The sequence below is a fragment of the Narcine bancroftii genome, chromosome 2, assembly GCF_036971445.1.
Source record: "Narcine bancroftii isolate sNarBan1 chromosome 2, sNarBan1.hap1, whole genome shotgun sequence".
In the NCBI taxonomy this organism is placed as follows: Eukaryota; Metazoa; Chordata; class Chondrichthyes; order Torpediniformes; family Narcinidae; genus Narcine; species Narcine bancroftii.
The window spans coordinates 193,686,975-193,713,141 of NC_091470.1; the positions used below are offsets into that span (position 1 = coordinate 193,686,975).

The following is a 26,167-nucleotide window of genomic DNA, read 5'->3' on the forward strand; positions in this document are numbered from 1 at the left end:
TTATGGAAAGGTATAAAATTCTTTGGTTATAATCACAATAAAAGTCCAGTAAACCAACCAGCACTCTCTAGAGACCAGCGCTTCACAGGCAACATCAGGACTGCTGAGTGAGCACCGAACTAACATTAGATGGCATATGGAGAAACAATGACTGCCTTGAGAGAGTTATGAGGGACCTGCTGGGGTAACATTAGGCCTGTGCTAAGGGAGCACCAAGGCCATCTTAAGGGCAGCATAAAGAGAACCATACGTCAGATGCTGGAACAATGAGGAAGCTCACAAGCCAACATCTGGTCAGAGCTGAGGAAAGCTGAAATCTGGGGAGGTTGATAGAGCTTGTGAGAAAGGCTAAGGGAGATCTTGGTCCCACGATAGGACAGTGCTGAGCAAGCCTCCGTGGTGACATTAGGATAAGACTGAGGGACAACACTGAATGAGTTCTTAAGTCAACTGTGGGATAGTACTATAGTAAAAACAGAAATTCTGGAGGAACTCAGCAGATCTCACAGCGTCCATAGGAGGTAAAGATATGTAACCGGCGTTTCAGGCCTGAGCCCTTCTTCAAAGTATGACAGTGTAGTGGCCCACATACGAAGATGCAGACTGGCCTACAAAATGGCCAATGAACACGGAGACCACGTGGACCTGGGGGTGACACCAGCCGTCGTCCAGTATGACAGTACTATGGGTCCAGGAGTTGATCATAATTTCCCCATTATTTAATTGACTGTGAATGTAATTTATTGCATTACCCCCTCCATAAATCTTCGTCCGCGAAGCCACGCCAAAGAGATATGTACACAAGATTGACAAGACAATATACTGATTGAAAACATTATTAGGGGTATTTCCAGACTACATCAAATTAATGAGCATTATTGCTTAACTGGCATCTGTCAAGTCTAACATATTGGATTATAGAATTTTTACTTTCAGGTGAAGGTAATTCTGGGGAGGGAATTCCAGGACTTAGACCAAATAATGATGAAAGAATAGTATTACTCAGTCAGGATTTTTTGCGACCAGAATGGGAACCTGTAGATCACAGTGGCGACATTGGCATGATCAGCACTAAACCTGTCTTGAAATTAATTCATACAAATTTCTATATAGTTCAAACAGGTTCCATTGCCTATGGTACTTCCAAAAGGCCTTCGATAAGGTCCTGCATAAACGACTGGCTTACAAAATCAAGGCTCATAGGATTGGGGGCAAAGTATTGATGTGGATTGAGAACTGGCTGGCAGGTAGAAGACAGAGAGTTGGGATAAATTGGCTCGTTTTCTGAGTGGCAGGCGGTGACCAGTGGGGTGCCACAGGGATCTGTACTGGGACCCCAGCTGTTCACAATTTACATTAATGATCTGGATGAGGGGATTGGATGTAATATCTCCAAATTTGCAGATGACACTAAGCTAGGAGGGGTTGTGTGCACGGAAGAGGGGGTCAGGAAGTGTGATTTGGATAAATTGAGGGACTGGGCAGATACATGGCAAATGCACTACAATGTGGATAAATGTGAGGTTATCCACTTTGGTAATACAAACCAGAGGGCAGATTACTATTTGAATGGCAATAGATTAAGAGATGGGGAAGTGCAGAGAGACCTAGGGGTACTTGTACACCAGTCTCTGAAGGCGAGCATGCAGGTACAGCAGGCGGTTAAAAAGCCAAATGGTATGTTAGCCTTCATATCAAGAGGGTTTGAGTGTATAGGAACAAGGATACCTTACTGCAGCTGTACAGGGCCTTGGTGAGACCACACCTGGAGTATTGTGTGCAGTTTTGGTCACCTTATCTAAGGAAGGATGTTCTTGCAATGGAGGGAGTGCGGAGGCAATTCACCAGGCTGATACCTGGAATGGCAGGAATGACTTATGAGGAAAGATTGTGCAAATTGGGATTGTACTCAGTGGAGTTTAGAAGATTGAGAGGGGATCTCATAGAGACATATAAAATTCTGGCAGGACTGGACAGAATGGATGCAGATGGGATGTTTCCAATGATGGGAAAATCCAGAACCCGGGGCCATGGTTTGAGGATAATAGGCAAACCATTTAGGACCAAGATGAGGAGGAATTTCTTTACCCAGAGGGTGGTGAATCTGTAGAATTCATTGCCACAGAGGGCAGTAGAGGCATGTTCATTAAATATATTTAAGAGGGAATTAGATATATTTCTTCAGTATAAGGGTATTAAAGGTTACGGAGAGAAGGCGGGGACGGGGTACTGAACTTAAAGATCAGCCATGATCTCGTTGAATGGCGGAGCAGGCTCGAAGGGTCGAATGACCCACTCCTGCTCCTATCTTCTATGTTTCTATGTAATGGAAGGGCCACGAGAAACCAAAATTAACTCATTAAGTACAGTAATCAAGGCAATCATTGCATGGAATATAGGAGTTGGGAGGTGATGTTGAGATTGTATAAGACGTTGGTGCGGCCTAATTTGGAGTTCTGTGTGCAGTTCTGGTCGCCTAATTATAGGAAGGATACAAACAGAGTGGAGAGAGTGCAGAGAAGGTTTACCAGAATGTTACCTGGGTTTAAGAATCTAGAGTATAGGGAGAGATTGGACAGATTAGGTCTTTATTCTTTGGAGCGTAGAAGGTTGAGAGGGGATTTGATAGAAGTATTTAAGATTATGAAAAGGATAGACAGAGTGGATGTGGATAGACTATTTCCGTTAAGAGGAGGAAAGATTAAAACAAGAGGACATGAGTTAAGAATTAAGGGGCAGAGGTTTAGAGGTAACATGAGGGGGAACTTCTTTACTCAGAGAGTGGTAGCCGTGTGGAATGATCTTCCGGGAGAAATAGTGGCGGCGGAGTCAATTGTATTATTTAAGAAAAGGTTGGACAGGTATATGGATGAGAAGAAGATGGAGGGTTATGGGCATTGTGCAGGGAGGTGGGACTAGAAAGGGGTGTTTGGTTCGGTGCGGACTAGAAGGGCCTAATGGCCTGTTTCCGTGCTGTAATTGTTATGTTATATGTTATGTTAAATGTTTGAATACAGCAGTGCCACTTCAAGGTTTTTTCATTTTCCCACAGTTAGCTCCTCACTTCGTAATCTTGATGTCTTCTTTTAGCTTAACCATCAATTGTTTTAAAATGTTCTCTACCTAACCATTTCATATCATAGCAATGTTAGTAAGTTTGCAGTAATTGTGAACAATTAAGGTTACCCAAGATTACAACAGGATCCAGATGAACTAGGAAAGTGGGCCAAGGAATGGTAGATGAAATTTAGGTGTTGCACTTTAGAAGGTTAAACCAGGGCAGGACTTGCATGGTAAACATAGGGCCTTGGGAAGTATTTCAGAACACGAGACTTTGTGGGGGGAGGGGAAGTGTGGGATAGAGGAATATAGTTCCTTGAAAGTGGCAACACAAGTACAGGGCGATGTAGGCTGCTTTTGGCACACTTGCCTTGATCAATCAGGACCTGTACAGGACCAGGGTAGTTATGTTACAACTATACAGGAAGTTATTGGGACTGCAAATGGTGCACAGTCTTGGTCTCCCAGCTGTTACTCTGGAACAAGTCCTGATTCCCAAGTATGTTGCCAATACTGGGAAGTTTTAATGATAAGAAAAGGCTGGATCAGCTGAGACTTTTCTCTTAGATCTTTGGAGATTAACAGCTGGTCTTATAGAGGTTTATAAAATCATGAAGGGCATAGATAAGTTAAACTGTTCTAACCTTTCCCCTCTCCCAAAATGGATGAATCTAAAACTAGAGGGCAAAGATTGAAGGTGAGAGGAGAAATATTTAAAAGGAAGATCAGGGGTACCTTCTTCACACAGTATGTGGAACAAGCTGCCAAAGGAAGTGGTGGAAGCTGGGACAATTGGAATGTTCAAAAGGCATTTAAACAGTAACATGGTTAGGAAAGGTTGAGAGTGATATGCACCAAATGAAGGCAAATGAGACTAGTTTGGTCAACAGGGCCAGTTTCCATGCTATAATCCAGGGAGAGTAAAAGCACAGATACTTTAATCAATCCAAAAATTTAAGTTTAGACATAGAACTCGGCAACAGGGCCTTCCGGTGCACGAGACAGTGTCACCCAAATACACCAATTAATCTACAAACTTAGTGTTTTCTTTTTGAAGGGTGGGAGAACACATTGGGCATCCGAAGGAAACCTATGCGGACTAGGGGAGAACATACAAACTCCTTACAGACAGGATTCAAATTTGGGTCATTGGAACTGTAATAGTGATGACATATATCATAACCACACCTTGTTTGTTTTAGCCCTGCCGCCAATACATTTGGTCTTCTGTTTATATTTCTCTTCAGTGTTATTACCGGTATTCATTTTTACGATTTTATTCACACAGCCTTCATCAAGACGTGTCTTGACCTGATTTTGTTCTAGGATGGCTTTCTTTTGTTTTAGTGCAAAGTTCTTCTGGTCTTTCCTTTCTGTATCTAGACATGGCTCTTCTGTACTTTCTCCATTCTGGCCCTTCATCACAGTGGCAGAATTCTTCCTCTTCACTTTTAGGATCTCCTTCCCAGTGGGAGCCACGGTGCTTTCACTTTTCTTTTCGCCTTTCTCAATACCTGCATTTTCAAAAGTTTTGAGATTATTATTTTTAGGTTTTCCAGGAATCATTCTAAGAAAATAATGCAGTTTGATAAGACCACAGTGCACTCTGGATCCTCACTTAAGTGTAACCATTTCCCCAAAACACAGGAAGGAAAGCTAGAAAGAAGAAAGGAAATTTTAACAAGTGTATGTGGAAGTTGGGAACACCCAAGCTGACAAGAGTAAAAGCCCTTAGCTTTGATTAATACTATAACATTTGTTTCTTTCTTGAAACATTAAAGTCAACAGCAAAATAGCTGGTTAAACAAATGAATCTCCAAATCTACACTTCAAATCAGCCGAAATTACAGGCCAAAATAAATTAAGGACTGATTCCTCATCAATGCAGTTTGCTCATTTTAACCAGAGAATCATTTTGGAGGTAAATAAAATCCCCATTATCCAGCACCTAAGGAGATCATAGAAGCAGAAATGCAAATTTTCCAGTTGACTGAGACTCACTCCTATAATACCCAACTAATGCACCTGCACTAAGAATACACAATTTAAAAGACAAAAGGCAGTGCAAAATGTAAAGTAATTTGAAAAAAATCAGTATTGTGGTTTCTAATTATGTAAACCACTTTAATCACGTAATCCTCGTAACTTACAAGGTTGTTTGTGTTTCCAGTTGATTGACTGCCGGATAATGAAGATCTTACTGTACTATGTTTAGGCAAGGTACACATAAATAGCAATGTTTGTATCCAAGAAAAATCAGTATCTTGAGCCAAAAGCAAATTAGAAAAGCATAAACTAAAGTGCTCAAAAGATCCACAATATCCTTCTGTAATTTTTAAATTCAGTTCATCACAGCAGAATAGCTGTTAAAATTTTAAAAATACAGAAATACCTCCCATCTAATACAAGTTATGTCGGGAAATGTATAAAATCATGCTTCACTTGAAAATGTTGACTCAATATACTTGTGTTATGCTTACTTTGTTATATTCGTCTTATGATAATACCGTTCAATTTATATTCTATCCTCCAATTTCCCCCCTTGACTTTACCTCTATTGCAATACATACCAAGGGTTGTAGGTCAATTGGTTGTATTTGGGAGGAAAAGGCTTATGGGCCAAAAGGGCTTGTTACCATACTGCATTTATAATTTTTTAAAAATTAAATTTAAAAACAAGTAGTAACATCATCAAGATCTCAGATTATGAAATGTCATAATCATTCTCAGTCTTTGAGAGTTCTAGATGAATAATTAATTATATTTGACTGACATTAATAGGTTTTCAGTACTGATCAACTGATTTAGAGATCAGATGGGAAATGATGTTGAGGTAAGGATCAACTGCAATTTCTTCAATGACAGGACAGGAACAAGAACCATACAACCCAAATCAGGTATTAAAAAAAACAACATACCAAAAAATCCAGAGATCTTTCTTTTAAGTAACATAAGAAGTAACAACTTGGAAAATGGACGAGAGCCTGAGAGTACAACAATGGTACATGGAAAAAAAATGAATAAATGTATTCAATTGGAAAAAATAACATAATATAAAAAATAAAGTCACATTGTTTGAACAAATTTGGGAACCGTACATGGAACATAACAGAGAGAGCTTGCCTCGGACATCCATCTCCTAAAATGATAAGAAGACAAAACGATTTGATTTAGTGTGTAAAAGTAGATGACACATTTTTCTTGTTTGCTTTTCCTTTGTGTGAAGACATTGTTTTATTGTATTGTATATGTTGAATATTTATTGGTTTTGGAGGGGGGTGGGAAGGGGAGAGGGAGGGAAGGGGGAAAAAAGTGGGAAAAGGTCACTGTGTAGATTTAATGAGAAACATTTGTACATATTTTGGTTGATATGCTTTATAGTGTGAAAAATAAAAAATTATTTTAAAAAAAGAACCATACAATCCTCCTCCTACCACTATCTTTAATCAGTCTAAATAAAGAGACATTTCAACAACATAAATAAAACTTGCATCCCATTGTACATTTAACATTCTGTTAATTAAATCATTCATACTGTTAAAAGCGGCATCGTCTGCAAAGAGTAGTTCACGGACAAATTGCTCGTGTCTTGGTGTGAGCTTGCAGGCGCCTCAGATTGAAGAGACTGCCATCTGTGCGGTACCGGATGTAAACACCATCTTCATTGTTGAGGTCTTTCATGGCTTGTTTCAGCATCATGCTGAAGAAGATAGTAAAGAGGGTTGGTGTGAGGACACAGCCTTGCTTCACGCCGTTATCAATGGAGCAGGGTTCGGAGAGCTCATTGCTGTATCTGACCTGACCTTGTTGGTTTTCGTGCAGTTGGATAACCCAACTGTGCTGGGTGGGTCACGTCTCCAGAATGGAGGACCATCGGCTTCCAAAGATCGTGTTCTATGGCGAGCTCTCCACTGGCTTCCGAGACAGAGGTGCACCAAAGAAGAGGTACAAGGACTGCTTAAAGAAATCTCTTGGTGCTTGCCACATTGACCACTGCCAGTGGGCTGATATCACCTCCAACCGTGCATCTTGGCACCTCACAGTTCGGCGGGCAGCAACCTCCTTTGAAGAAGACCACAGAGCCCACCTCACTGACAAAAGACAAAGGAGGAAAAACCCAACACCCAACCCCAACCAACCAATTTTCCCTTGCAACCGCTGCAACCGTGCCTGCCTGTCCCACATCGGACTTGTCAGTCACCAACGAGCCTGCAGCAGACGTGGACATATCCCTCCATAAATCTTCGTCCGTGAAGCCAAGCCAAAGAAGAAAGAAGACTGTTAAAAAGAGGCAAACAAGAAGGTGGAAATAGAAAGGATGTAAAAATTAATTACCACTCTCTGTAAAAGTGTACAAAATAAAAATATCTGCTCGGAATCTGTTTATTTAGTTTTGAGGAAAGATTATTTTGATCAGCAAGATTTTTATTAAATTTTTTGATCTTAACTGAAAAATGAAAAAAATTTGAGAAGTAATCTAAATAGTGGAACTGTATATTATATATTGTGAATTAGATTTTATTTAAATGTGTTACATAAACACATTGAAATACTGTACAGTTAATTGGGAATTATTTTTTTAAAATTTCTTAGAAAAAGTGTTAAACAAGAAAGTCTGCAGGTGCTGTGATTGGAATTTAATGCACAAAAATGCTGAAGAATCTCTGCAGGTCATCCACCATCCATGGGAAACAAAGATACATAACCAACATTTTGGGCCCGAGTCTTTCGATTAAGCAATAGGCCTGAATATAAAGGTTGGGAAGGAGGGAAGAGGAGGCAGGAGGAGGAGCATAGGTTAACAGGTGATATGAGTGGGAGGGCAAAAGAAAAATGCTGAGAAATTATAGAGGGAGGGGGTAGTTCTCTGAATGGAGAGGGAAGGGGGGAACTTGAAAAAAGGAGACAAAGGGCTAGGGAAAGAGAGAGAGTGTAAGAGACAGGGGAGGAGCTTAACAGAAACCAGAAAAGTCGATGTTAATTCTATCAGATGCAAGATTAGGTGTTATTCCTCCAGTTTTCAGGTGGCCTCGGTTTAGGTTAACGTTCTGTTATGCTGAGTGCCATTTGGAGTAAGTTTATTCTGTTTACTTTCTGAACCATTTAGATCTCCAGAGCTATCTACACTTTATATGCACTTCCTAATGACTCTTGAAGAAGTAAAGTTCCAGAGATGCATGGATGTGGGAATTAACCCTGGCCCATTTCAGCACAATGACATAATTGTCAAACTGAATACTTTCCTCATCCTAGCAGACCTAGTCAAAGTTATTTGGTAATGGTCGAGGAGGTCTATCTTATTTAGAATGGCACAAGCAAGCACACTGGTTGTCAACAAACATATATAAACAAATCAAACAAAATCTGGTGCTTACACCTGGTAGATCCCCTTCAAGTTCATAATGAGATACTCGTGCATAACCTACCATTACTTGCTGCAGTCATTGTGTTCAGTGCAATACCGAACTGAGAACAAAGGGAAAGAAGACAAAATAACTACCAAAATTGCAAGAAGAGGAGCAAAACAAATTGATAAAACCATTTGAAACAGAGGAAATACAAGAAATATTAAAAAAGCCACCGAACAATAAAACGCCTGGGGAGGACGGACTCCCAATAGAATTCTATAAAACATTTAAAGAGTTACTAATTCCTCCTCTCCTGGAAGTAATGAACCAGATAGAAGAAACACAAAACTTGCCAGATTCATGTAAAACAGCAATAATTAAAGTAATACCAAAGATGGGGAAGGATCCACTAACACCAGCATCGTATAGACCAAAATCTCTACTTAATTCAGATTATAAAATAATAGCAAAACAATTAGCAAACAGATTGGCCGACTGTGCACCAAAAATAGTAAAACTAGATCAAACTGGATTTATTAAGAAAAGACGAACAACGGACAATGTCTGTAAATTCATTAACTTAATCCATGCAGTACAAGGAAATAAGACGCCAACAGTGGCTGTTGCTTAAGATGCAGAGAAAGCCTCTGACAGGGTAGAATGGAATTATTTATTCAAAGTATTACAGAGGTTCAACCTACCAGAGAAATATATTAATTGGATTAAAGCATTATATAAGGGTCCAATGGCGAAGGTGACAGTAAATGGATATATATCGAACCAATTTAAATTAAGCAGGTCAACTAGGCAGGGATGTCCACTATCTCCCTCACTGTTCGCTTTAGCAATAGAACCATTGGCAGAACTGATAAGAACAGAAAATAAAATAAAAGGGATGAAAATAATAGAGAAGGACTATAAAATCAGTCTATTTGCAGATGACATCATAGTATACTTAACAGAACCAGAATTATCAATAAAAGAATTACATAAGAAATTGAAGGAATATGGAGAAATATCGGGGTACAAGGTCAACGCAAATAAAAGTGAAGCAATGCCAATGAATAATGCAGATTACACAAAGTTTAAAAAAGAATCACCATTTAAATGGCAAAAACAAGTAATCCGATATCTAGGTATTAGATTAGATAATAATCTAGGCCATCTATACAAATTAAATTATCAGCCATTAATGAAGAAATTACAAGATGACTTAGAACTTTGGAAAGATTTACCACTAACACTGATGGATGGGTAAATTGCATTAAAATGAATATCTTCCCAAGGATAAAATACCTATTTCAATCGTTACCAATTCTCTTAACAGAGAAATTCTTCAATGAACTAAAGAGAATAATAAGGAAATTCTTATGGAAAGGGGGGAAACCAAGGATAGCACTAGATAAATTAACAGAATGATACAAACAAGGTGGTTTGCAGCTACCAAACTTTAAAAATTATTATACAGCAGCACAAATAAGATATCTACCAGATTGGACCAAGATAGAGCTAGATAAAATAGGGGAGAAGGTACCAGAACATATACTTTATAAGTGGGATGAAAAACTGGTGCGATATAGAAGTTCACTAGTACTGCACCATCTGCTCAACATTTGGAAGAAGATTCACGTAGAAAGAAAAAAACAAATTACCAACTAACAAAATTATTATTGACGCAAAATCAACTAATCCCTTTCACAATAGATAACCTTTCCTTTAGAGAATGGGAAAGAAAAGGAATTAAAAGAATAGAAAATTTTTGGGAAATAATTTATTATCTTTTGAACAAATGAAGTACAAATATGGAATAACTCATGGTACTATGTTTGTATACCACCAACTGAAAAGCTACTTAAAGGACAAATTGGGAAGCAGACTAAGATTACCAGAAGGAAGCAGCTTTGAATATATGATTACAGACTCAATGATAATTAAAAGATTTATAACGAACATGTACATTAAGCTGCAAGAGAATGAAAATGATGAAATAAGCTATAAACCCAAACAAAAGTGGTAAAAGATCTAAACATAAAGATAAAAAATGAAATATGGGAAAAGTTATGCTCCGGAACTAATAAACTAATATAATAAATACAAGGCTTTGCATGATATAATATAATTGGTTACACTGGCTATATATCACGCCCCAAAAGTTAAATAAATGGGATCCAACATTATCAGATAGATGTTTTCGCTGTAAGAAGGAAACGGGAACAACAGTACATGCAATTTGGGCATGTGAGAAAGTGAAAATATTTTGGGCAGATCTAAATCAGGTATTAAATAAAATCACAAAAAGCAAAAATCACCAAAAAATCCAGAGATCTTTCTTCTAAGTAATATAAGAAGTAAAGAATTAGGCCTTAAACTGAATGAAGCACAAAAAAGATTTATTATGATAGCCTTAGCTGCAGCAAAAAAATGTATAATTTCAACCTGGAAATCAGAAGAGAGCCTGAGAGTACAGCAATGGTACATGGAAATGAATAAATGTATTCTATTGGAAAAAATAACATATAATTTAAAAAATAAAGTCACATTATTTGAACAAATTTGGGAACCGTGCATGTAACACAACAGAGAGGGCCTACAGCGGATCTCCACCCCGTAAAATGATAGAATGAGAAGACAAAATGAACTAACCCAGTGTATAAAAGTAGACGACACAATTTTCTTGTTTATTTTCATTGTGTGATGACATTGCTTAATGGGTGTATTGTATTGTGTATGTTGAACATTTAATGTGTTTGGAGGGGGGTGGGAAGGAGGGGGGGTAGGAAAATGCCACTGTGTATATTCAAGAGGGAAATGTATTTTGATTAATATGGTTCATAGTGTGAAAAATGAAAAAATTTTTTTTAAAGATTATCAATGCAGCATAGTTTCCTCAGTTCTTGAGAAAAACAAGTACAAATAATTAAAAGCTCTTTTTTGAGATAGGTATTACCTTACTGTTACAGGGCGGCACAGTTGGCACAGTGGTTAACACAATGCCATTACAACACCAGTGATCAGGACCAGGGTTCGAATCCCACGATGTCTGTAAGGACTTTGTATGTTCTCCCTGTGTCTGTGTGTGTTTTCCCCAGGGGCTCTGGTTTCCTCCCACCGTTCGAAAGGTACTGGGGATGCAGGTTAAATGGGTGTGAATTGAGCAGCATGGACTCATGGGCCGAAATGGTCTGTTACTGTGCTGTATGGCAAAATTTAAAATAACAATTTTCATAAAGTGAACATTGACAAGCTACTGGTGATTTCAAGATCCAAAATTCCTTTATTGTCATGTAATACAGTACAAGTCCAAAAGTCAGGACCACCCAAGAATCCAGACATTCTCAGTTATAACTTTACCATTATTGATAATGTGGTAGATTCCAAAAATAATCAAGTCCAAAAACTGATGCTAAGCATTCCACATTTTGTCTTGTAAAAAAAATCCACAGCAGAGAAATTGAAGCTGATAGAGAATATGCAATTGCCTCACTACTTACAACTTTTTCCAGCCTTGACCCTATCATTCCCAACTCAACTCTGGAAAAAGTTATATATGTGGTGGGACAAGGTCTGGGTTTGGATTCTATGCTCAGACCAGGTTTTGGTCAGATTTCAGTTTTGTATTTCAAAACAACAATTCCAAACCAAAGCATGAAATTCCACAGAGTTGCTGATCCATAGCAGCTGTGGTCCAATCCTTAAAGGGTGATCAAAAGTCAATGTATGCACTCCTGTATGTTTTCAAGCTTGCTCCTTAGTATACTTTTCCTAGAAAATCAAATGAATTTGCTGTTTTGTGAGTCCTTTGAACAACTACATAAGAAATAGCAGTAGGAGGAGGCCATCCGGCCCATGGAGCCTGCCTCGGAAGCTAAGCAGGCTCAGGACTGGTCAGTACTTAGAGGGAAGACCACCTAGGAACACCAGGTGCTGTAGGTCAGATTTTAATCATGAGCCATTTTTTCTCTATGCTGGTTCCATCTCACTAAAGATTGGGTACCTGAGGACCAGATTTCCATTGGCTGCCTCCCTTTCTCATTGAGATGTGAATCAGTGGAGAACAACCATTCTCTCTTTCTACCAGTGATCACTTACAGTAGAATCAGAATCAGGTTTATTGTTATGAACGAGTCACAAAATTTGTTATTTTGCAGCAGTAGTATTGCGCATTTATGGTTAGATCACATGTCTGACTGCTACTGGTACCATGTAACCTAGTTCTACCTGTTGCCATGGTCAAGTGGTCGGGAACTAAACAGGTCTGGGAGAGGATGTCAAGAAGGTGGGTCTGGACCGGTGCAACCCCTACTCATCTAAATCCATTCATGCACACGCTGTTCCTTTCTGAGGAATGGGGTATCCCCATATAAAACCCCACAAACTGACTGAAAGGAACTATCACCATCCTATGGGATGGATAGCCAGAAGAATTGTGCATTGCAGGTGAAAATGTTGCTAGTTCCATAAATACCTGTATTTAAAAATAAATAATTAGTACAAAAAGAAAAAAAATTGAGGTTGTGTCTTTAGGTTAATTGTCCATTCAGAAATCTGATGACTGAGGGGTAAGAAGCTGTTTGTACCATTGGATGTTCAGGCTCCCCTACCTCCTTCCTGATGGTATCAGTAAGAAGGCAGGTCCTGGATGGTGGGGCCCTTGAGGATAGAAGCTACTTTCGTGAGACACCGCCTCTCAAAGATGTCCTTAATGGAGAGGACTGGTGCCTGTGATGGCACTGGCCGAGTTTACAACCCTCTGTAGCCTTTTTCTGTCCTGTGCATTGGCACCTCCATTCTAGACAGTGATGCAACCAGTCAGAAAGCTCTCTGGTACACCTATAGAAGTGGCAAGAGCCTTTGGCAACATACCAAATCTCAAATACCTCACAAAATTTAGCCACCGACAAGCTTCTTCATGATTGCATCAATATGATGACCCCACAATATGTCTTCAAAGATGTTGACACCCAGGAATCTGAAACTCTTTACCCTCTCCACTGCCAACTCCTTGATGAGAACTGATTTGTGTTCTCCTGGCTTCCCCTTCCTGAAGTCCACAATTAATTCCTTAGTTTTGCTAAAGTTGGCTGCAAGGTTGTTGTTGTGACACCACTCAACCATCTCATTCCTATACACTTAAATCTGAATTACCCTGTTTCGTTATTAAACCACAAGATTCAATACATCATGCATAAAATATTAATGTACAAAATCTAAAGTTTTGAGCAAAATCGCACCTTCAAAATCTTTCATGGTCCCTTCTCTGAACAATGTAATTCAGTTCATGTAAAGCTTGCAGTTAACAAATGGTAAACTCAGTCTTCTCTCATGCACACTGTCCTGTAGGCAAAGAAATAAAGTCTAAAGTTATCATCTTTACACAATTTAAAACTAATTTGATATTTAAGTGACGAATCACAGCTCTTGACATAACTTTTTGAACTTATAATCCATTTTCTCTTATCCACTTTGCTCTATAGATCAGTCTTCAATTTTCTTGCTCAGTGATTTCTTGACATGACTGAAAAGCTTCACCATTTTCTAAAAATTCATAGCTGCCTGATGATGCAATTTATGATAAATAAATAAATAGGTGTGTTGGATTTGATTGAATTTTCTGAAGCAATCACAACCCATAGACAGAAATATACAAGGCATTTAGTGTCAGTGAAGGTGGATATCGGGGCAAATAGGTTAAAAATTTGGAAGCCATATGGTTGAATTTAGTGCTAATATTCAGTCAGGGTCACCAACAAACAAAATAAAGAAAAAAAAAAATCACAAAATTAGCCAAAATCCAGGTTGTTTACAGCAACAAATAACAGAACAGGATTTAAGTGATTCCCCAGGGCCCTTCACCCATATCCATACGTCCTGACTATGATGCAGTATTCAAACTAAAGTATTGGCCCTTAAAGGCATACTCTCAGTGGCAGTTACACAGGAGGAGATAGATAGATAGACGGTTTAATTAGAAAATTCCAGGGCAGGAAGTCCCTGCAGTCAATGGCAAGACCACAACAAAACAATTAAAATCCGATAAATGCAAGAAGCCAAAAAAAGAGAAATGCAAATCATGGGGGGAGCAGGGTTGGAAAACAGGAGAAAATTACAAGGATATTTTTTTCTGCAAAACATCGCTGATCAATCTTCAAATTATCTAGCATGTAATGAGTTTGCACCAACACTAGGTACTATTATCATACACACGCAGCATGTAGTTGATGAAAACGAATGAGGTCACACTGTTTTATTATCGCTACTTATCCCCATTGAGGATAGCATCAGCCCGCTGATTTATAGTGACTGAACTAAATATTAAACTATATTCTAGGTTTCTCACTGTTTCTTTGGTGATCTAAACTTAATATACTACTCCATGAAATGTTACATGTGACCATTACTTTACAGGTAGATTCCATTGTAATGTTTTTAGGTTTTTACCTTTCCATGGTTTAAAGCTAAAAAGATGCAGCAAGATGGTGTTCTGCTGTACTAGTTGAGAGTTAGATTCTGGTACACAATATTCCAAGGCTGATCTGAGTTTGCACCTGCCACAAAGATTCTCACAAGATGGCACATTGGCATCCTCCTTAATTTATCCTTGAAAAGCATGGCATTGAAGCTGAGGCCACACAACATGTTGAGATAGTAATAGGAGTAATATTCAATTGTCCATAAAATCTACTGGTCCAGCAATTATCCCATTATGTTGTCGTCAAACCCCAAAACCCAGCAGCCATAGATATTCACCACAACAAAGGGTTACTTAAACAAAAGTTGCTCTTAATTATCTTTGAACATGAAAATAGAATCAAACTTTAACTTAACTTAACCCCCTTCTAATTCTAAGCGCACGTGTGTGTAAGTTCAGCAAAGTTCTTTGGTTTACAGTCCAATCTCACTGGTTGCAGGCAATGTTTATACCGTGTACAGAAGTTAACATTAATAAAGTTCACCAGGCTTTGGTGCTTAACAGGTAAATGGTTACCACTCAGGAAGGTTCTTGTTGGTTCTCAGAGAGTTTTTCTTGTTCCTGGACATCCACAACTGATTCCTTTTTAATCAGCCACTCCAGTATCTTGCTGACAAAATTTTCCCTCTCAGGGTTCTCCAGATGATAACTTTTCTTTCAGGTCACCAGAGTTCATTTCTGTTTCTCCTATTCCAAGGGAAACATCGGACAGCCAGTCCTCTCCTTTGACCAGGCCATCTTCCAAAGCTTGCCAGCTTGTCCCTCTGGAACCAATGTCTATGTCTCTCCTCTCTCTCACTCACTCCCTCCCTCCAACTCTGAGAGCAAAGTCTGTTTTTTCTGCTCTGCCTGCAAAGATCACATGACCTTCCAGACTAAATGCTTTTCAAGACAAAGCTGCCACTGCCTGTTGTTACATTTGTTGCCTTTTGCAAATAACAATCCATCATAAGTCTCTGAGCACTCTTGCAAAAATCCTGTGTTTTAAAGTGTTTGTGACCTGCTCTAACAAACCTTTCCCAATTTATCGCCCAAATACCTCCATATATTCTGTCACAGACTCTAAAACATTTTTCCAACATCTTTTGACATATTTATCCTTTTGACATTACTTTTGGAAGTATTCTTGTCTTGATCCATCTTTCGACTTTGAGAGTATTTTGCATTATGTTTGAAGAATCTTAGTTTGATGGTTAAGCATCCATTTGCTCTGGAGATATTTGTTTATGGAGCATTAACCATTGACACATCTATCCAATTTTCAGATTCTAATCTACCCAACGTCATCAGAGAGTCATACAACACAGGAACAAGTCCTTCACCCCAGCACATCCATTCCAATCTTTGTTCCCATCTATACTAATCCTATTTGTGAAGACTATGACCATATCTTTTTAAGCCCTATCTTTTCTAAACGTCTCTTCAAAATAGAGTTTTGAAATAATTTTCAGGTTTCTTTTAGATTCTTCCTATTTATTTCATATTTTGAGGCATTTATCCTATTGTCTTTGAGAGACTTGCACTTTCTTTAGATACTAATGCACCTGGGTGTACAATATTTATCTCCTTGTTTTTGAATTCTTTATCCATTCTTCTTGTACTTAGGATGCTTTTTAAAGTAATTATCTACTGCTTTGGTGAAAGATTTGAAGTATTTATCCTTGATTTACCATTTCTTCTCCATCTAGTGTTGACAATAGCCCACTGCTTTACAACCATTACCGTCTTTTAGACAGTCTTTTATTCTTTAACCAAAAGAGCATTTAACCAAAAGTTTTACGGCCATCTGTCAAACTTTAAGGTATCAATCCTGTTGTTTTTTCAGCTAATTATTGATCCAAGTATCAGACACGTGGATTGAATAACATATTTCTGCTCCTATAGTCTATTTCCAATATATTTGTTGTTTATAGATACTATTCCAGTTTAAAATAATTTATCCTTGATCCTGGTTATTTATTTCATGTCTGTGTTTTAGACGTTAAATCCATTCCCAAGGCATAGTGAAATTTTGGAGAGGATTTTTTTCCCCAATGACTGTAGAGAAAAAATCCTTAATCTTGCAGCATTTACATCCACATCCATCAGCTTCTCCCAATTTCTTACCACTTTTCCCATTCCTCAGCCCTTTTATCCCAAGTTTTGACCAGGCTGGTCTCAATAAACCATTTTTTAAAAATAACCCTATCCACACGATGAAGTGAAACACAAAATGTCTGCAGACATTATAGTTGAAGTAAAAACACGATGCTGGAGAAACTCAGTAGGGACAGCAAAGATAAAAATACATAACCAACGTTTTGGATTTGAGCCCTTCATCAAGGAATGGAAAAATGTTGGCAGGCGTCCAAACAAAATGGTGGAGGGGGCAGGGAGGACAGTCCCACAGGTAGGAGGTAATAGGTGGGTAAGGGAGGGTGGGCACACCAGCAAACAGGGAGTAGGGAGTGTGGTTCTGCAAATGGAGAGGGAAGGGGGTGGAGAGCTGGAGGAAAGAAGGGGAAAGGGAAGGGAGGGAGAACAGAGTAGATTAGCAGAAATCGAAGTTGATGTTAACGCCATCTGGTTGGAGAGTACTCAGACAGAAAATCAAGTGCTTTTGCTCCAGTTTACGAACAGTCTTGGTGGGACAGTACATGAGGCCATGAACAAACGTGAGTGTGGGATTGGGGCGCAAAATTGAAATAGTTGGCTACTGGGAGTCACTGATGCAGACTGAACAAAGGTACCCACCGATCTCCCAGTCTGCTTCCAGTCTCTCCGATGAAGAGCCCACATAGGGAGCACAGGATGGATCTGGGGAGACCTAAGAGAGGTGAATAAAATGATGAGAGGTTCCTTTCCTATCTATTCAGAGCCAGCCTCTCCCTCCCTTATCCACCTATTATCGCCTGCCTGTTGGACCATGCTCCTCCCCACCATTTTGTTCGGGCGCCTGCCGACATTTTGCTCATACCTTTGCTCAAGCCCAAAATATTGGTTGTTCATCTTTATCTTTGCTACATAAAGGACACTGTTTGACCTACTGAGTTTCTCCAGCATCGTGTTTTTACTTCAATCATGGTATCTGCAGAATTTAGTGTTTTACCTTCATTAGCTGAGGAAAACAGTGGGAGGACAAGACTTCGCCGTCAAGGTAGGATGACCCGATTCGAAGGTGAAATTTTTTAAAGTTTCAGATCGTCCTATCAGGACATAAGCAACATTTCAGGCTTGAGCCCTTCACAAAGTTAGAAAAGCTCAAACCTGCAACACTGATTTTGCACTTTGACTTTTGCTATATGAAGTACCCAGCACCTACCTACGTTTTGCTCATACTTTAATGAAGGGCTCAGGCCTGAAACCTTGATTACATCCCTTTACCTTTACTCTATAAAGTACATTTGGCTATAAAGCACAATGTTTGACCTGCTGAGCTTCCCCAGTACTGTTTTTACCCTTTCCACCTGAAGATGACCTATTTAACTTTAATATTTGGATCACTTTATCCGCGCCTTTTCTCCCCCACTTAATGACACCATTCACCAGACCTGGGGAGTATTTACCAGTTTTAACGCCTTTTCCCCCCAATTCAATCTCCACACTGTGGAACGAGTGGGGCTTTGATTTCCAGATGTTTGTATTCTAAGAAGGGTTTTTGTTTTGGAGGTGAGGAGAGAAATTAGAGGGTTTTTTTAAGCCTTGTTTTGACGCCGACATTGATCCAAGCGACCCCGTCCGTTCAACCGACTACCCATGCGCCTGCGCAAAGGGCCGGCCGTTCGCGCCTTCGACTTCCAGCCGCCGCGGGCCAATCAACGAGGGCGCCTGCACAAAGGGCCGGCCGCTCGCGCCTTCGCTCGCTCGGCCGCCGCCGCGGGCCAATCAGCGGGCGCGTCTTCACCCTCACCTCCTCCTCCTCCTCACCCTGCCTCCTTTGGCCGAGCCAGGGCGCATGCGCAGGGAGCCTGGCGAGGTGGTGAAAGGAGAGGCAAGCAATGAGCACAGGCCCTTCAGCCCATCACGTTTAGCCGACCTAATGGAAACCAACTCCACAGCAATCACGAGAGAGGAGCAAAAGCAGGCCATTCAGCCTATCCACTCCCCTGTCATCTCCCAAAACCTTTGATACCCTGACTACAGTATAAGCCTGGACTGCCTGAGAATCCAGACCACCAGAGAATCTGGACCTTCACAATGCTCAGTTGCAATCCGGACCACCAGAGAATCCACACTTTTCAAAAACTCAGCTCTTGTGTGTGTGCGTGCATCGTGTGTGTGCAGTGCTTAAGTGCCACAGGTGTATTGTCCGAGAATACTGAAAATCCGGACCAGACCAATCCCCGAGCAGTCCGGATTTTAGGAGTTTTACTGTATTGACATAGCTGGTGCCTCCACAATCTCTTCCACTGCTTCTTTCAAAAACCGAGGGTGCGTTCCATCTAGCCCAGGAGACTTATCCACCCTTAGACCTTTCAGCTTCCCAAGCATCGTCTCTTTGGTGATTGTGCACTCACCTCTCTTCCCTGACCTCTTGAAAGTCTGATATACTGCTTTTGCCTTCCATAGTGACAGATGCAAAATACTTATTCAATTCCTCTGCCAACTATTCTCCCATTATAATTTTTCCAGCATAATTTTCCATCAGTCTTTTTAACTCTAATTTAACCCTTCCCCCTCACACCCATAATCCTCTATTTCTCTTACATCCATGGACCTGTCTAAGAGTTGTTTAAATCTCCCTATTGTACCAGCTTCCACCATCACCCCCGGCAATGCATTCCAGACACCAACAACTCTATGTAAAAAAAAAAGTACCCCTAAACTTTCATCCCCTCACCTTAAACTGATGCTGACTTTGCTCTTTTGTGCTGTGACTTACGTTTTATACTATGCTTGAGACATCTAACTGGTCGGCTCACAAAACAACCTCGACCACTGCATCTTGGTGCAGGTGACCATAATCTTAAACCTGCAGTCTGGGCAACAAAGGACTTGTTAGGTCAAGGATTCCCAGGTGACCTTGAAATGGCCAATGGATTTTCAAGTCAAACTGAGAGGGAGGTCATTTCAGTCCAACATTTCTTTCTTTCACAATGAATTCTCTACCCCAGAAAATGGCAGAGCCTCAGTTATCATTTGCATTCAAAACAAAGATTGATAGATTTAAATATCAAAATGATCGTGCTATGGAAGTGCCAATGCACAGGACTGGAAAATAATACAGAGGGTTGTGAGCCCAGCCAGTGCCATCACAGGCACCAGTCTTCACTCCATCGAGGACATCTATAAGAGGTGGTGATTTAAGAAAGCAGCCTCTAACCTCAAGGACCCACCACCCAGGCCATGCCCTCTTCACTCTGCTACCATTGGGAAAAAGGTACAGAAGCCTGAGGATGTGCACTCAGCGGCACAAGGACAACTTCTTCCCCTCCACCAGCAGATTTCTGAACAGACAATGAACTACAGACACAGCCGCGCTTTCTCTTTTTTTGTTCTGGTTATTTGTTTTATTTAAATCTTGTATCATTGTAATATTTCAGATTTATTGTCAGAGTATATACATGACATCACATACAACCCTGAGATTTTTTTTCTTGCAAAAAAAACTGCACCTTATTCTGCACAATAACGCTGCCACAAAACAAATTTCATGACACGTTCATGACAATAAACCTGATTCTTAACTTTGTAAAGAAGTAGAGGCCTCCGCTCTCTGAAATCCTCCCTGAACTGAGAAAAAGACTAATGCAGCATGTATTCATCGGTGGTTTGTGGAGCCTTGCTGTGCTCACCATGCCTGTTGTCTTTGATTAATTCCAAAGGTAATCATTTCTCAGTCAAGCACACTGGGGTATCTGAAGCTGGTGTCTGGACTGCATTGGGCAACTCTGCCAGCTTACAACTCTGTGACCTCTGTTGTCTCAGCTCAATCTTCAAATGGTTTAACTCTTCAGTCAGTGTCATTTGTTTATCTGCTGAAATTTTAATGCTTTTCTGTCCTTCTGGCACAAATGATTTATTGTTATGAACATGTCACAAAATTTGTTGTTTTGCAGCAGTATTACAGTTGGAAATATTGCTATAAATTACATTTTAAAATAAATAAATTTGTGCAAAAAGAAGAGAAAGTAAGGAAGTGTCTGTGGTTCATTGTCTGTTCAGAAATCTGATGACGGTAGGGAAGAAGCTGTTTCTAGTCATCTTCAGGCTCCTGTACCCCCTTCCAGAGTGAAGAGGGCGTGGCCTGGATGCTGAGGGTCCTTGAGGATAGAAGCTGCTTTCTTAAGCCATCGCCTCTTGTAGATGACCTCGATGGAGTGGAGACTGGTGCCTGTGATGTTGCTGGCTAAGTTCACAACTCTCTGTGGACTTTTCCTGTCCTATGCATTTGCATCTCCATACCAGGCAGTGAAGCAACCAGTCACACCTGTAGAAGTTTGCAAGAGGTTTGGTTGACATACCAAATCTCCTCAAACCCTTCACAAATTATAGCCACTGGCGAGCCTTTTCATGATGCAGTGACGTGACTATCGAACATGATATCAACCTGACTATCCTCAGCAAAGTGGTCATTACTAACTGAGGAGTCTGGATCGAGAGTAATTCCACTGCCAGAGCCTTCCAGATGGGTTTGCATGGGTTTGTGATTTAGACCAAAAGAAAACTTAGCTGATAGCTTTTAATTGTTTGCTTTACACCCAAGGTTAGACATAATGCCTGTTGGTTTCCCTGACGACATTCTAATTGTATAGCACCCTTATCATAGCATAACAGAGGAGTAATATTAAACAAGCTCAACTTAAATACACATGTATTTCTCAGAGAAAAAAGGCAAAGGGGTGGGACCCAGGGAGATGGAAAGGTGAAAGGTCTGAAAGAGCAAGCTGCATTCAAATAGCACATATTACAAACCACAGGTTTATCTGCAAAAATTTGAAATCAGCCCATGTAATACTTTAAAAAGTGACCAAAAATTTGATCAAAGTGGGTTAATGAGAGACAGACAGAAAGAGAAAGGATAGGTTTGAGGAAGAAAGTGTGTGTGTTGTGTGTGTGTGTGTGTGTGTGTGTGTGTGTGTGTGTGTGTGAGAGAGAGAGATAATAGGTGTAAAAGGAGGGAGAAAAGGAGCAAAAGAGAAACAATAGATTTAAAGACAGAGAATAGGGTTAGAGGGAGGGGAGAGAGAAAGAGAAAATGTTTAAAGAGGGAGGAAGTAAAGGAGAGAGAGAAGGAGCGAAGGAGAAAGAGAATTTGACAGGTGAGGTCTGAAGCAGGTGAAGGAACTGCTACAAATGATGGACCAATGAAAATCAAGGATCTATCGGAAGCCAGAATCGTGGGAGTGTAGAAGCCCACCCAGCCAGCTCTGCCCAATGACAAACTCCCTACGATAGAATAAATGCGCTCTCACTCCCGCACCCCAAATCCCGTGGCCTGTTGATCTTCATGGAAATCTGCCAATACCCATTGAGATGCTGGGTCAATTTGAAGGTGAAGTGGGCACGATGGGAAATGGGCTCCTTTTACATCACAAGAAGAAATGCAAGAGAAAAATTGTGAAAAAAAATTTCCATGTCGATGCAATCTTGCTAGCGGCTATACCAGGGGTGGCCAAACTTGCTTAATGTAAGAGCCACAAACGATAAAGCTCAGATGCTTGAGAGCCGCAGGACAAGAACAAAATTCACACATACATTTTTATCGTTACTTACATTTTATAACAAAAATTTTATATAAATTTTAAGAAATGCATATTAAATACAATAATATTCAGTTTTTAAACTGTTAATTTGTATTAGTTTCAATAATCACAAAGACACAAATATGTAAAAAAATGTAAGCCAAAAAAATTAGAAATATTTTAATCAGATTTCCACCTTACAAAATTAGTCTTATTATAATCATTTTTTTAATGACTAAAATACAATGCTACAAATAGCAGGCTATTAAAGACACGAGTCGGGTATGCGAGGGGGAGAGACTGGCAGCTCGAGTCAGGCGGGCGAGGGGAGGAGACTGGCAGGGAGCCGCATATTAAAAGTCAAAGAGTTGCATGTGGCTTGCAAGCTGTGGTTTGGCCAGCCCTGGGCTATACTTTGTGAGGTGTTTGAGTAGATTTGGTATGCTACTGTAGACTTTCGAAAACCTCTACAGATGTACTGTGGAGAGCACTCTGACCGATTGCATCACTATCTTTACTTGAGTAGTTTATTTTTGCATTATCGATTACATTGGACAACAAAGATTTTGCTTCCTGAATACTTTTGGGTGTATTTTATGGATTTTGGGCTGCTGATCATGAAAATCACTGTAAGATTTTCTTATCATCTACCGTTTTTTTTAGATACAACCAATTTTTGTGTTTCAAGCAGACAAAACCATCAAGTGCAACATGTTGTTGAAAATTCACTTTCTGCATCCGCGCTTGGACGTCCTCCCGGTGCTGTCAGTGACGAACATGTGAAAGGTTTCACCAGGACATTGCAACCATGGAAAAGCCGGATCAGGGCAACTAGAATCCATCAACGTTGGCCGACTTGTTGGACACTGACACAAGAGGCATCAGGTGCTGAGTACAAATGAAAATTAGCAGCAGAACATTTTTAGGTCAGTTGAACTAATGCAATCTGGGAGCATCATTATGCGATTAAACATGGTAAATTCAAACAAAGTTAATTTAATGTTTCTCCAACTTCCTACGTGATATAGAAAATCTGAAATTATCTTTTTGTTCAGTTGGAAGTTATCTATCGGAATCACCTCTGAAGCAAAACTTCTGAAAAAAATTGTTGTCCAATGTAATTTGTGTAGATGAATCTGAGGCGCCTGAAAGCACACTCCAAGACACAAGAGCAACTTGTCCGTGAACTACTCTTTGCAGACGATGCCGCTTTAGTTGCCCATTCAGAGCCAGCTCTCCAGTGCATGATGTCTTGTTTTGCGGAAACTGCCAAAATGTTTGGCCTGGAAGTCAGCCTGAAGAAAACTGAGGTCCTCCATCAGCCAGCTCCCCACCATGACTACCAGCGCTCCACATCTCCATCGGGCACACAGAACTCAAAACGGTCAACCAGTTTACCTACCTCAGCTGCACCATTTCATCTGATGCAAGGATCGACAATGAGATAGACAACAGACTCGCCAAGGCAAATAGCGCCTTTGGAAGACTACACAAAAGAAAAACAACCACCTGAAGAAACACACAAAGATCAGCGTGTACAGAGCCGTTGTCATACCGACACTCCTGTTCGGCTCCGAATCATGGGTCCTCTACCGGCATCACCTATGGCTCCTAGAACGCTTCCATCAGCGCTGTCTCCGTTCCATCCTCAACATTCATTGGAGTGACTTCATCACCAACATCGAAGTACTCGAGCTGGCAGAGTCCGCAAGCATTGAATCCACACTGCTGAAGACCCAACTGTGCTGGGTGGGTCACGTCTCCAGAATGGAGGACCATCGCCTTCCCAAGATCGTGTTATATGGTGAGCTCTCCACTGGCCACCGAGACAGAGGTGCACCAAAGAAGAGGTACAAGGACTGCTTAAAGAAATCTCTTGGTGCCTGCCACATTGACCACTGCCAGTGGGCTGATACCGCCTCCAACCGTGCATCTTGGCACCTCACAGTTCGGTAGGCAGCAACCTCCTTTGAAGAAGACCGCAGAGCCCACCTCACTGACAAAAGACAAAGGAGGAAAACCCAACACCCAAACCCAACCAACCAATTTTCCCTTGCAACCGCTGCAACCGTGCCTGCCTGTCCCTCATCGGACTTGTCAGTCACCAACGAGCCTGCAGCAGACGTGGTCATACCCCTCCATAAATCTTCGTCCGCGAAGCCAAGCCAAAGAAAGAAGATGAATGTCAGCTGAAGATTGAACATGAACTAAGATACTAGGGAAAGATCTAGTCATCTTTAGATCAGTACTATTTTACCTGCACCTCATTTAGCTGTCAGGACCTTGGAGCACTGAAATTATAATTTAAATTCCTCACGGCAATTCTTTGAAGATGAAACTGACCTTTCTACTTTGGAATACTACAAAGTGAGGCTCAACAGAGAATTTTTTTTATTGAAGCTAATGAGGTGGTTTAAAATTTAATTTTTTAAAACCAATTTGACATACAGCATGGTAACAGGCCCTTTTGGCCCACAAGCCCTTGATGCCCAATTATACCTAAATTACCTACAGCCCCGGTGGGTTTGAAAAGTGGGAGGAAATTGGACCCCCTGGGGAAGACGCACACAGACATGGGGAGAACATGCAAACTCCTTACAGACAGCGTGGGATTCAAACCACGGTCCTGATCACTGGCACTATAACACTATTCTAATCATCCCATTCCTATAAGTTGCATCTCTATAAATCTCTGGTGAGACCACACATAGTATTGTGTTCAGTTCTGGTCACCTCATTACAGAAAGGATGTGGAAGCTACAGAGAGGGTGCAGAGGAGATTCACCAGGATGTTGCCTGGATTGGGAAACAAATCTTATTAGGCAAGGTTAGCAGAGCTGGGACTTTTTGGAGCGAAGAAGGATGAGAGGAGACAATAGAGGTCTACAAGATTATGAGGCATAGACAGGGTGGACAGCTAGTGCTTGATGGCCAGGGTAGGAACAGCAAACACCAGAAGGACATCTGTACAAATTGAAGGGTGGGAAGTTTAGGGGAGATGTCAGGATTAAGTTTTTTTTTAACAGAGAAAGTTGTGGGTGTCTGGAATGCCTTTCTATGGATGGAGGCTGGAACATTAGGGACATTTAAGAGTCTCTTAGACAGGCACATGAATGGAAGAAAAATAGAGGGTAGGGAGGGTTTAGTTTTTATTTTTAGGTGTATTTAGTTTGGCACACATCATGTTCGATGTAAATAAATATATATTTTTTAAAAACTGCAGAAGCTGGAATTCCGAAATAAAAACAGGAAATGGCAGAGATTCTCAGCCAGTCGAGCAGGGGATGTGGAGAAAACAGGAAAAAATGTCAACATTGCAGGTCGATGATCCTTCATCAGAATGTAAATGAAGAATTGCTGATCCAAATCGTTGACCCTCACTGGAGATGCCACTGTAAATGAATATCTCCAGAATTTCCTCATTTAATATGGGAGAAATATTGTTGGTCTTGTGTCCTTATAGGCCTCCATGTCGATGCAATCATGAAGAAGGTTTGCACCGGCTATAGTTCATGAGGAGGTTTAGGAGATTTGGTATGTCACTAAACACTTGCAAATTTATACAGGTGTACTGTGGAGAGAGTTCTGACTGGTTGTATCACTGGTACGGAGGTGCTAATTCACAA

At 40.4% G+C, this 26,167-nt stretch overlaps 1 protein-coding gene across 5 annotated transcripts in view; it reads right to left on the reverse strand.

The window, feature by feature from the left end:
* The window catches only part of LOC138754875 (zinc finger CW-type PWWP domain protein 1-like), a 131,318-nt gene extending 112,623 nt beyond the window's left edge, over positions 1 to 18,695 (reverse strand). The window contains exons 1-5 of one of the 5 annotated variants that reach the window (XM_069919815.1): positions 18,423 to 18,695; positions 17,611 to 17,683; positions 13,640 to 13,742; positions 8,487 to 8,526; positions 4,249 to 4,574 (exon numbers count right to left, since the gene is read on the reverse strand). In XM_069919815.1, the coding sequence (XP_069775916.1) occupies positions 4,249 to 4,574; positions 8,487 to 8,505 (345 nt within the window). In that variant the 5' untranslated portion in view covers positions 8,506 to 8,526; positions 13,640 to 13,742; positions 17,611 to 17,683; positions 18,423 to 18,695. The remainder of the gene's footprint in view (positions 1 to 4,248; positions 4,575 to 8,486; positions 8,527 to 13,639; positions 13,743 to 17,610; positions 17,684 to 18,422) is intronic. The other 4 variants (XM_069919811.1, XM_069919814.1, XM_069919812.1 and 1 more) reach the window with 4 other exon arrangements.
* Between the last annotated feature and the right edge of the window lie 7,472 nt (positions 18,696 to 26,167).